The sequence below is a fragment of the Hyperoodon ampullatus genome (assembly GCF_949752795.1).
Source record: "Hyperoodon ampullatus genome assembly, chromosome: 10".
Classification (NCBI taxonomy): Eukaryota; Metazoa; Chordata; class Mammalia; order Artiodactyla; family Ziphiidae; genus Hyperoodon; species Hyperoodon ampullatus.
The window spans coordinates 36685895-36699128 of record NC_136923.1 but is presented as its reverse complement, the minus strand read 5'-3'; the positions used below and the strand labels follow the sequence as shown (position 1 = coordinate 36699128).

At 40.0% G+C, this 13234-nt stretch overlaps 1 protein-coding gene across 1 annotated transcript in view; it reads right to left on the bottom strand.

The window, feature by feature from the left end:
- The window catches only part of SFMBT1 (Scm like with four mbt domains 1), a gene marked incomplete at both ends in the record, with an annotated part of 131508 nt that overhangs the window by 16015 nt on the left and 102259 nt on the right, over window positions 1-13234 (bottom strand). Inside the window, 7 exon segments of the mRNA XM_079712947.1 lie at window positions 331-444; window positions 1505-1631; window positions 3985-4067; window positions 6724-6874; window positions 8758-8859; window positions 9361-9455; window positions 10156-10402. Coding sequence (XP_079569073.1) covers window positions 331-444; window positions 1505-1631; window positions 3985-4067; window positions 6724-6874; window positions 8758-8859; window positions 9361-9455; window positions 10156-10402 — 919 coding nt within the window.

Below are 13234 nucleotides of genomic sequence, written 5' to 3'. Positions count from 1 at the left end.
TGAATTCCTGCCCACAACCATCTGAGTAAACTTGGGAGCAGATCCTCCCCCAGTTGGGCCTTGAGATGACAAGAGCCCTGCTGACACTCTGAATGCAGCCCCACCAGAGACTCAGATCCAGAGGTCCCAGCTAAGTTGTGTCAGATTCCTGATCTACAGAAAATGTGAGATAATAAATGTTTTGTTGCAATGAATGATCTCCTATGCAGAAATGGATAACCAGAATATCATTTTATTTTTCTCTGAAATGTCCAGATTCATCCTACTTGGTAACAGCCACACAGCAAATTATTTAACAATCAATCCTTTGACCCAGAAATAGACAGCTACCTCGTGCTCGGCGAGGAGTGCTGAGGGGATGGCCATTGGTTTCACACCAGCCCAAAGGAAATATATGCATGGATTCCACATTCACAATAAATTCAGGTATGGGTTTCTTAGAACCTGTTTAGATTTAAAAAAAATTTTTAAAGACTATTAAATAACTTTCTTCATAAACTACTTTCTAGACAATGTTCTAGTAGACAGTGTTCTACTGTTGCAATAATACAGACACAAAGTCTCTTAAGCAAGTTCCCTTTACACAGAAGTCGTACTTTTTCATGTGTGACAAACATTAAGAGAAAAAGCAAACTGTCCCCCAAGCGTAACTGTATAAAGACCAAAACAGGTAGTCAATGTACAGGGTGACCCTTAGTTAGGGAACAGCAAATAAGCACCTAGAACTACCAGTAATATCATTCAGATGGTTGACAAATATGGTCGTCAATTCCATGAAATAACTGGAAAATAAAAGGCAAACGTTATAGTTCTACTCAATAAAAACATTACTTCTGGTACTCAGGAACAAACCACAAGTTAGATTGGTGGGCTCAAATCAGAAAGTGATGTAAACAAAGTTGCTCAGCAGAGGTTGCATAAACATGTACATCCAATGCTGTCCATGACACCTATGTTAAAGGCCGATTCTACAAACCGGGAACAACAGTAAGTACCGAGTCTGACTATTCAGCAGTGAATAAAAAGAAACCCAGGCATAGTTAGCTGTAGTGCCGAGTACTCACATACTACTTTCTGTCCACAAACCTGTCCCATCACTGAATATTACTTTTAGCATAATATATCTTTTCAATTTTACATACTTTTTGGTTCTACTGGTTGGGGGCAACCAAAATATAATCTCTCGAATAAGCTAGTTACTAATGCTCATGCTCATGTATTTTGGTCACATCAAAATATATGCTATTTAACCTGTATTTTTCCATTCAAGAAAACAGGGGCCCATATAAGTGAAGGCTTTTATTTGTATTCATTTCCTAAAATTTGAAGGTCAAGGACAGGAAGATGAATTTTTAGCTCAGAGTCTTACATTACAAATTAGAAGTCTCTGAACAAGACCCCTATTTAGCTAATCAATTAAGTTTAACAAGCCACATTACAGGGGTAAACAGGAAGGCAAAGAAGAGTGGTCAGACGAAGGCTTCTCAGGGGTGTTGACGCTTACCCTCCAACTGGAGCCACAGGTAGGAGCCTCTCACTGCAGTAATGGTGGCAACGCACACTTCTTCAGGGAGAAGAGGGTTCACTGCCTCAAGCTTCATGTTCTCCTTAAATTCATGCTCAGAAATTGACTAGAAGATAAATTAATCAAATACATACTCAGTATTAACTCACGTGCTCATCTGAGAGAACTTTCCAAGTAACAGTTAATCCTAGAGTAACTCCTCCATCCTACACCCCAGGGTAACTGTCCCTTCCCCTCCTACAGAAGATAAGATTTATCCTCCAGAGGGTAAAACATCAGATCCCTGGGCAGGAGGACACAGGAACTATTGAGGGCATGCATGCTGTCCAGAACAGAGATTAGCATGTGGAATGCTGAGGCCCAGTCCCTGCTTCTACCCTCCATGCAAGCAAATGGAAGAGACCTCTTGTGGCAATATGAAGCACAAGAAGGAACACATAAAGATATGGATTTAGGTTTCCCCAACAAATGGCCAGACAGATCTTACCCAATAGGGAAGTTCAAGGTTGACAAGCCCCACCCACATGCTCAGAGCTTCCAGTCAGCTTTTTCTTTTAGTCTCCCATTTCTTAAATATAAGCAAGCAAATTCCACCAAGGAATTACCAGATATCTAAACATATGAAAGCTAGAGACCAAAACAGACAAAACAAGCAACTTGGAGAAAACAGATTATGCAAGAAGAAAACTCACAAAAGGTGGGGGTAATTAACATCCTCTGAAAGATGAGAAAAACTATTGCATCTTTAAAATAAGAACAGTATGTTATTAAAAATATTCAGAAATAGTTTTTAAAAATTAAAAATGTGGTATCAAAAATTAAAAACTCAAAATAAGGGTTGAAAGATAAAGTTTAGGAAATCTTCCAGCAAGCAAAGCAAAAAAAACCCCCTAAGAAACAGGAAAAGCAGTGGGGGTGGGGAGGGTGCGGCAGAATTGGAGGCCTGGTCCAGAAGGCCACCAAAATGAGAATTCCAGAAGGAGAAGAGAGAAAAAGAAAAGGAAATCAAAGAAGAGATCCAAGGGAACTTCCCAGCACAGAGAGGCGCAAGTTTCCAGAGAGAATGTGCTCTCCACGCTCCAGCACATGGGTGAAGACAGGCCAAGCCATGGCTTGACACTGAAAGGGAGTGACAAAAGAGACTCTATAACCTTCCAGGGATAGAGAAAAGGGCAGGTCATATATGAAAGATCAAGAATAAGAATGGCTTTCAACTTCTCAATACCAACACTATAAGGTAGAAAACAATGGAGGTTTTCAAAATTCTAAAGTGAAATAACTTCCATTCTAAAATTCCACATTGAGCCAAACGATCAGTCAAGTTAGTAGAGTGAACATATTTTCAAACACCAAAAGTCTACTAACACTTACATCTCTTGCATCCCATTTCAGGAAGCTACTGAGAGACAGACTCCATCAAAACAAGGGAATAAACCAAAAAAGAAGAGGCCATGAGATATATATAACAGGAATCCCAAGTCCTAAGAAGAAGGAGAGGCAATTCCTTGGGTGACACAGCAGAGCAGTTTCCAGAATTAAAACTACATGGCAAGCCAAGACAGTAACCTGTCTAAAAAGAGGTTGCTAAGAGGGGTGTCTCTAAAAAAATATATTAGACATGACAGATTTCCTGATACGCTAATAGTCTTGAGAATCTACTGGAAGGTGTGGGAAGAACTAGTATTATAAGCAAAGAAAACTAGGCTATGAAAAACAAGGCAATTATTAACTTGAGGACAAATAAAAGAAGAAAACAATCACAAAATACTACACTGCTAATCTGTGAGTAACACCTAAATGCCCATGATAATGTAAATACTCAAATTCAGACTTAACCAAGAATTGTATTATCACTCTAATAGGAAGAGGAGATAGGTAAGACAGAGGAGAAAGGTAAGGTAAAATAGCTAGATTACTCACTTACCGTAATATAGAATTGAGAGACACATCTAAAATTAACTCAAAAGATAGCAGCAAATTATAAGTGAGGAAGTATAAATATAAGAATAACAAACAGTGAGAAGAACAGGAAGTGAATACTTCTGGGAAGGGAAGCCATGGAAAGGGACAGAGCAGGAAGCTGTTGTTTTATGTTCTAAGCTTTTTACTGCTGTTTGGCTTTGTAAATCATAAATAAGTTTAATAATTTTCTCTCCTTAATATTTCATCATTTTTTCATATTAATGGACCATCAAAACAAATCATAAACTAAAATTTTAAATTCACATGATTTCAGCTAATTAAAAAAACCAAATTGATAAACTGTTAAGCTAATTAAATTAACAAATTAACTTCCGCAGCAAATGAAATTTTCCTTGGACAATTTTATTACAATCAACAAGAGGCGTTTTGGGGGTGCATGAGAGAACTGGCTTCAGAGTAAACATCATTACAGCAAGGGAAGCACAGCAGTCCCCAGCAGCCCCGAAGCAGTGGCCCTGAGGGGACAGGATTCTCACCGGAGGGAAGCACCTCTGGGGAGCAGCTTCAGCACCACACTGTTTGAGGTAGTCGGCCCAATCAAAGTCCTGGCCTGGGTAGCCTAGGTAGGGACAAAAGAGCAATGATTCACACCTCACGTGCCTGCCTGGCTTTGCCACTCTGCCAGGTGTCCACCCACAACTTCTAATTTTGCTAATTTGAGGACTTTGATCATTTTAGAGAGGGGAAAAAACACCCTATTAAATCCAAAGTATTAATTTTATAAAATAGAGCAACTCTGGATAAATTTTTAAACTCACACTTCAAATTAGGCATTTATTTGAACAATATGTTATATGATTAGTTGTTGACAATTTACCAAAAGAATTTAAGACAGTTATGACTGAATTTGATTTGTGCTAATAAATCCAGTCTCTAAAGGAGAGAGACCCAGGGTCTAAAGGAAAAGAGGCAACAAACAACCTACAGCACTATTTAATCAGTGAAGACTTTTTTCTTTCGTAAAGCTATTCCCTTAAACATGTCTTAGCAACTACTAATATTCCCAGCACAGGTTTCAGATTCGTGTTCTATAGAATCTCAGTGCTCTATAAGCTGAATCATGAATTCATTTCAGGAAAAAAGCTGAGCTTAATTCCCCACTTAAGTCTACAGGTTCTTGGCAGAAGCCCCTCTAACCTGACATCCTGATGGCACCGGCTCTGTGCAAGGAGCTGGACTGAGTCCGGCTGCCCCGCCATGTCTGAGCTCACCTCCGCTCCCCAGAGCTCAATGTCCCACAGGCACAGAGCAGGCTACTCAAGAGCACACCAGCCTACAGCCAAACAGCCCCTGCAGTCACCTCCTCTGCCCACCTCAGACTGGCACCATGTTCTCTCTGCCTCCCCCTCAATTCCTGACAGTAAATTATCTACCATTTTTAATTACATAATCCACTACTTTCCTTCTATTGATATTCACAAAGACAGCTGAGTTGTCTACAACAATGCTGAGAGAGGTGATATCTTTAATAAATTTTTTTTTCTTCTCATGTAATGGCAGCGGGCAGGAGAAGGAACTTGGGATGTTCAGAGCTTCCTGCAAAGCAAGAACTTGCTCCTGTAGGTATGTCCCCCCAACCATCACCACCAGGCAGGCACTCCCACTGTCTGTTCACTGATGAGGGAGAACCTGGGGGGTTCTGTTACTGTTTTCCCCTATTTACTCATTGAAGGAACTACCATTCTCACTTTTGTTTCCCCCGTGACAAGTCCAATGCCTGGCTCAAAGCAAACATTCTACAAAATGTTTGTTGGATGAATGAAGGCTGAACAGAAAACAAAGGTTCAGAGTCTGTGACTCTTATTAACAGAAAAGAGCACTTCCAGCCCAGTGTTCCAGCAGTCACCATTTAGAAAGTGAAGCTATGTTTTACTAAGAGCTTACCAATAAAGTATATACACGGCCAGTCAAATAATATGATTTGCTGACATAAAAATCAGATAAACACCTTACACTTCCAGATACTCTAAGTTAAAAAAATACTTAAGGGGCTTCCCTGGTGGCGCAGTGGTTGAGAGTCCGCCTGCCGATGCAGGGGACACGGGTTCGTGCCCCGGTCTGGGAGGATCCCACATGCCGCGGAGCGGCTGGGCCCGTGAGCCATGGCCGCTGGGCCTGCGCGTCCGGAGCCTGTGCTCCGCAAGGGGAGAGGCCACAGCAGTGAGAGGCCCGCCTACCGCAAAAAAAAAAAAAAAAAAAAAAAAAAAAAAAAAATACTTAAAATTTCAGCTCAAATAAGTCATATTTAGTAACCTTGATTAAAGGGTCAAAGATTAAATTTTGCAAAGTTGCAAACATGAGGAAAATGAGCTGCTACCTTCCTACTTACAGCCTGAGTTCTACTTTTGACCATAAATCTCCCTCTGAGGTCCAAAGAGTCTCCCTCTAAGAGGAGGCCCAGAAACCTAAAAATCAGTAATCTACCTCCTACTTCTGGCTCTAAGGCCTCTTCTCATAAATCAGCTCCCAAGACTCATTGCATCCTACCCTCACCCCCGTTGCCTCCCAGCAGACACAGATGGAATGAACTAAGGAAGCTGCATGGAACCCCAGGATGTTATGAAGATATTTATCAAGGTAGTAGGACATACTTTACTAGTTTTTTTTTTTTTTTTTGCGGTACGCGGGCCTCTCACTGTTGTGGCCTCTCCCGTTGCGGAGCACAGGCTCCGGACGGGCAGGCTCAGCGGCCATGGCTCACAGGCCCAGCCGCTCCGCGGCATGTGAGATCTTCCCGGACCGGGGCACGAACCCGTGTCCCCTGCATCGGCAGGCGGACTCTCAACCACTGCATCACCAGGGAAGCCCTAGTTTTTTGGTTTTTAAAAAAAATATTTATTTATTTATTTGGTTGCACCTGTCTTAGTTGTGGCAGGTGGGCTCCTTAGTTGTGGCTCGCCAGCTCCTTAGTTGTGGCATGCATGTGCAATCTAGTTCCCTGACCAGGGATTGAACCCCGGCCCCCTGCATTGGGAGCGCAGAGTCCTAACCACTGTGCCACCAGGGAAGTCCCTATTTACTAGTTTTTAAGCTTAATTTATAACTTTTAAATATGTAGATACTGGAATCTAGGTCTTTGTTTACTCTTGTCTTGGGCCCCCAAAACATTAAGGACAGGATTGGGTGTGAGGAGAGAGGGGGACAAAAGATCCAGGTAAAGCCATCTGATAAATCTCATTTCGAAGCAAACAAATCAGAAAAGAATGAATACACACCAGGAGGGGGACTGATGTGTAAACCATTCTTCAGACCCCACTGCACAGGGAAAATACCAGGACTGTCAGCATGACACACGAAGGATCGCTGTGCACGATTCTCTGGTCGCAAATCATCCATTTCCACCAGAAAATACTTCTCATCAAAAACCTGTATGTATGATTTAACACATAAAATAGACAAATTTTTTTTAAATTGAGGTATAGCTGCTTTACAATGTTGTGCTAGTTCCTGCTGTACAACGAAGTCAATCAGCTATATGTATACATATACCCCCTCCCTCTGGGACCTCCCTCCCACCCGTCCCACCCATCTAGGTCACCACAGAGCACCGAGCTGAGCTCCCTGCGCTATACAGAAGGTTCCCACTAGCTGTTTTACACATGGTAGTGTATATATTTCAATCCCAATACGTGTATGTTTATGCACGCGTGTACACACACACACGCGTCATTTCCTTGGCAGAGCTGAACATGTTACAAAAGTTAATGGCCACATTAATAGTAACATTAAGTGTTTTATAATACTACTACTAAGCACTCAGTAAATGTTATCTCTGTGTCAGGCGCTGTTTAAATGCTTTTTTTGTATTAATTCAGCTTTAATCTTCCTAACACTCTAACAAGGTACCATTATCAACCCCATTTTGCAGAAAAGGAAACTGAGTTTAAAAAGCAGTTAAATAACCTGCTCCATGTTACACTGACAGGAAGAAACAGAACCTAGATTTAAATCCAAGTTGTTGAGCTCCAAACAAGCTTAGTTCAGGCTCAGTGAGGAGTCAACTACACCAGTTTATTAGATCAGACCCTAGCCTAGTTTCAAATGCCAAAGAGAAGGTTTTATGAAACTCCCCTGGCTCCTTACCACCTACACTTCAACTCCAGAAAGGACCTTCTGATCCCACTGCAGGTTCAGAATCCCTTCTTGTTCTTTTCTTCCCCCTCCTTTTGTGAAGTTACTCTTTTTAAAAAAAATAAATTTATTTATTTTGTTTTATTTATTTTTGGTTGCGTTGGGCCTTGTTGCTGCACGCAGGCTTTCTCTAGTTGCGGCAAGTGGGGGCTACTCTTTGTCGCAGTGCATGGGCCTCTCACTGTGGTGGCTTCTCTTGTTGCAGAGCATGGGCTCTAGGCGCATGGGCTTCAGTAGCTGTGGCTCGTGGGCTCTAGAGCACAGGCTCAGTAGTTGTGGCACACGGGCTTAGTTGCTCCGTGGCATGTGGGATATTCCCAGACCAGGGTTCAAACCCGTGTCCCCTGCCTTGGCAGGTGGATTCTTAACCACTGTGCCAGCAGGGAAGCCCCCTTCTGGTTCTAAGAATAATCTTCTTCTAAGGTGAGGAAAATTTAAATCTCAACAGGTCAGACGATTCAGTGTCCACATAATTATTCCTCTTGTCACACTTGACTTTTGGTTCTACTTTCAGTAAATGGGCTTCTGCTCTACTCTGAAAAAAGAAATCCTCTACCTTATGCCTCAGTTCTAGTTACTGAGTAACTGGGCCTTGACAACCTGCCCAGTTCTTGTGGTTACTTCTAACAAGAACCTCGCTTTTGTCAGTCTTCCAAAAGATTAAAGTCTGAATCTGGAATCCATGGCTGGAGCAATCCTACTGACAGATCTTGTGACACTAATCAACTGTTCCTCACACATCTGCTCACCCAACGAGCCCTGCACCTAGCTGGACACTGATGACACTGCCTGCCTCCAAACTTTTCAGATACCATGGGCTACCTGCCGCTTAAATCTCCTCTATAGTTATGTACAGCTAGGCCTGCCCCAAAGAATGTGCACCCCACTACTCTGGTGCCCAGGCTTTGGTTAGCTGGGGCAACCAAGCTCTGACAAAGGAATGGGCCACAAAGAACCAGACATTACAAATGTAAAATGTGCACAGAACTAATTCTAGCCTCACAGCTTAGGAGAAACAATGGGTTGGATTAGTGGAGTTTGAAGATTAAAACACTACCAATTTCCTAAACCAGTCACCCTGACAAGAATTCTTACCAAGAGAGTTGCCTCCATTTTACCTTAACAATTGTAGCAGGAGAGATCCCAAAAGGAGACCAGGGATCCACAGCTTCCAATTTCATATTTACAGAGAATGAATGAGTGCCAATCACTTGTTTATCCTGAAATGCAAATGCCAAGAGTGAATAAAATATAGTATCTGCACATTAATTTTATACTCATATATAGCTGAATACTACTCTTAATTAAAATAATGGAACTGTCCAGCTTCTGGTAAATAATCTAATCCTATAATTGTCTTCCCAGCCTGGAAAAAATTATTTAGGGAAAAAAACCCCAAAGGAAGCACTCCTACTCTCTACATTCGGAACACGAGGGTCATACAGAGAAAAAACAAGTTTATTTTACAAGTCAAGGCTATGTAGTTAAGAGTAGAAAAGAAAAGACTCAAAATGCTTTAAGAGCTCTTCGGGAAAAAACCTAGACTACTTTTAGGAAAAAAGGACGATCATCACTCTAGCTAGCCTTCAAACCTCTTCCCTCCTTCAGGCATCACAGCACTCTCACTGACACCAGGGGTTATTATATGCTTTGCCGCCCCCCATATTCCTTTACTCTACTGTGAGAAGATAAGTACCTATCTACAAAATTTTTGTTTTTACCTTAAATAAGTAAGATGGTAATGGCTCTTCCTCCTCCTCTTTCACTTTGGCCAAGATCTCTTGCCACTCAACTTCAGTTTTCAGATGTCTGATGGCTTTAGTTAAAACAAGACAGGATGCTTTAAGTGATGTGAGAACTTACACATTTTATAACTGCTCTGAAAGCATTCACATAAAAAAGTCACTTTCCACTGGGAAAAGGAAGGGGTTCAAGCCCACTTATACCATCTTTACTCAGAGAACTTATAACTTTAACTTCAGTACCTTGTCTCCTCTGTTCAGAACCTGGGTAGTGGTTTGGTGAAAATACCTACAGTAAGATCATAAGGATTGCTGTTGTCCACAAAATAATATAATATAGCATCCAAATTGGGGCACATAATAATGAATGTAAATTGATTCAAACATTAACTGTTTTAGTATTATTGGGATATGTTTTAATCAACAATTTGCTTTGAACTCAAGACCTGTCCTATTCCTATAACTATGTACATGCTACCTAGAGAATTTTTCTTCAGTTTTGGTAACGGATCAGTATGAGTTGGGGCAGAAGTCAGTAGAAGTTGGAGCAGAAGGTATATCAATATGTGTGGCAAATTACTAAGGCAATAAAGCCAAAAAAACACACAAGGAATTTAACTGCTCCATATACATTTTTTCAATATCTCTATTATGTAAACTAACAAAGGCTTCCATAATATGCAGAATAATGTATTTTTCAGTCTCACAGATATTAATAAAAATATAATAAACAATAATGTAATATTAAAAGAAAAATGTTATATTGCTCCTCACCTGATGGGGGCTGAAGCTCATATCCCTGTTGAGCAGCCCAACCAACATGATGAAGAAACGGATCCAAGTAATACAACCAATGTTCAAAATTATCAGAACTCTCAAGTCCTTCATAACGCAGCTTCAGCCTTCCTCCAATGTTGTCTACTACAGTAACAATCCAAGTACTTAAAGAGTCCTGGAAAGCTTGACATTCTAGCCTGGAACCTGGAGCAATGAGATCTAAAGGATTCCTCCCATTACGGAGCTGTAGGTAAAAAAAGCAAAATGATTATATAAGAGTGGTAACATAATATTTTTAAAATCAAGTTTTAAATGAACTCAAATTAGCCTTTATATTTTTACCCATCCAAAGCTAGTGACACTGAACTGTCTAATATCATACAAGTCTCTATAGTATTATTTCTGGTGATATGAAAATATTTATCTTAAAGAAAGATTTCTATCTCTAGGACTATGTTATAGTTTCATCTAGAAAGAATATTTAAAATATCATCATTACTTAGTCTCTGTAAAAGCAAGTATGATCATCATTTTTTAAAAAATCAAATATGACAAAAGTCAAAATCCCCCACAATCCTACCTCCAGGAAAGAACCATGATAAACGCTTTGGCATATACTCTCTGAGAATGGGTTTTCTACACACAAGTCAACATCCACCAGTGTCTTTTCCTCTTTTGTATTTTTTGAAAAATGTATATTGTTTTTCAATGTGTTTGTCACTTAATATTTCACAGCTATCTTTCTATTATAGCACATATAAATCTCCCTCATTCTTTTAATCTGTTTTATTGACATTATGTATTATACATGGGCAGTAATTTATCCACTTATCTGCTGATGGCATTTCAGTTCTGATTTTTTTACTCATTTCACAATGATGTTCTTATAAATGCAATGAGTGTACTGATTACACTGAGGGAAAGGAAAAGTTTAATTCTCACTCTCTAGATAAAAAGCTAGAAAAGAGAATAAAAACAAAGGCTGATTCCAGTATCATCACTTAACCATTTCTTACTGTTCAAACTTACATTTTTTTCCTAATAAGAACTGCTCGGACTTCCCTGGTGGCACAGTGGTTAAGAATCTGCCTGCCAATGCAGGGGACACGGGTTCAAGCCCTGGTCTGGGAAGATCCCACATGGTACGGAGTAACAAAGCCCTTGCACCACAACTACTGAGCCTGTGCTCTAGAGCCCGCGAGCCACAACTACTGAACTCGCGTGCCACAACTACTGAAGCCCGCGTGCCTATAGCCTGTGCTCCGCAACAAGAGAAGCCACCGCAATGAGAAGCCTGCACACCGCAACCAAGAGTCGCCCCTGGGCAGCAACAAAGACCCAACGCAGCCAAAAATAAATGAATAAATAAATAAATTTATTTTAAAAAAAGAACTGCTCTATGACACTTACATATTCATATAGATGCAAAAGAACACATGAACAAATGAAGGAACACATTCACAGCTAAAGATAAGAATAGCAGAATCAAGGTCAATGTACTGCAGGATACTTATTAATTCATTTGTTCATGATTTCATTCATTCATTCAAATGTTACTGAGTGTTTAGCTGGGCCCAGACTAAACATAATTAAATGAGTCAGAGTACAGGCATACATGTGAGATATTGCAGGTTCAGTTCCAGACCACTACAATAACGTAAATATTGCAATAAAGTGAACCATACTAATTTTTTGGTTTCCCAGTGCATATAAAAATAAAGTTTACACTATATTGTAGTCTATTAAGTGTGCAACAGCATTGTCTAAAAAAAAATGCACATATCTTAATTTAAAAATGCAAAACAGGGGCTTCCCTGGTGGCACAGTGGTTGAGAGTCCGCCTGCCGATGCAGGGGACACGGGTTCGTGCCCCGGTCCAGGAGGATCCCACATGCCATGGAGCGGCTGGGCCCGTGAGCCATGGCCACTGAGCCTGCGCGTCTGGAGCCTGTGCTCCGCAACGGGAGAGGCTGCAGCAATGAGAGGCCCACGTACCGCAAAAAAAAAAAAAAAAAAAAAAACCAATTACAATAGTAACATCAAAGATCACTGATCAGAGATCACCATACAAATATAATAATAATGAAAAGTTTGAAATGTTGTGAGAATTACCAAAATGTAACACAGAAACACAAAGTGAGCAAATACTGTTGGAAAAATAGCGCCGACAGACTTGCTTAAAGCAGGGTTGCCACAATGCTTCAATTTGTAAAAAATGCGGTGTCTGAAAAGCACAATAAAGTGAAGCACAATCAAATGAGGTATGCCTGTATAAAATATAAAGATCACCTAGAAACAGAGTGTTTGCCAATCAGTTTAAAGAGGAATTGTGACTGGATCACAGAATTAAATATAACAGTTAACACAATAAAACATTTAGAAGAAAATATAGGAGTAAATCTATATGACCTTGGGTTAAACAAAGCCTTCTTAGATAAGACTCCAAAAGTACAAGCAACAAAAGATAAAAAAAAAAAAAAGAAAACGATAGATAAATTGGACAACATCTAAATAAAAAACTTTTGTTCTACAAACAATATCATCAAGAAAGTGAAAAGACAATCTACAGAATTGGAGGAAATATTTAAAAATCATATATCTTGATCTAGACTAATCAGAATTTATAAGGAACTCTTACAACCCAATAATAAAAAGATAAATAACCCAATTTAAAAATGGGCAGATATTTCGCCAAAAAAGCACATAGAAATATGCTCAGTATCATTAGTCATTAGGGAAATGCAAATCGAAGTGAGATATTACTTCACACCCACTAGGATAGCTATAACCAAAAAGAGAATAACGGGTGTTGGCAAGGATGTAAAGAAATTGGAACCTTCATAAACTGCATTTCACGTATGATACAAAGAATGTTGCTGGTACGACAGATAGTGACAAAATATAACTTAGAAACGTCATAACCAATAATTTATTTCACAAAAACAAGAAATCTATTTTCACCAACAAGCTCAAAAGCTATACTAATTTAAAAGAACTGCTGAAAGCAGGTAGGTGGTGGTCCAGTGTCTTCTGAGCAAAAGAAAAGGGGTCTCAAGTCACATGGTGTGGGAGTTAC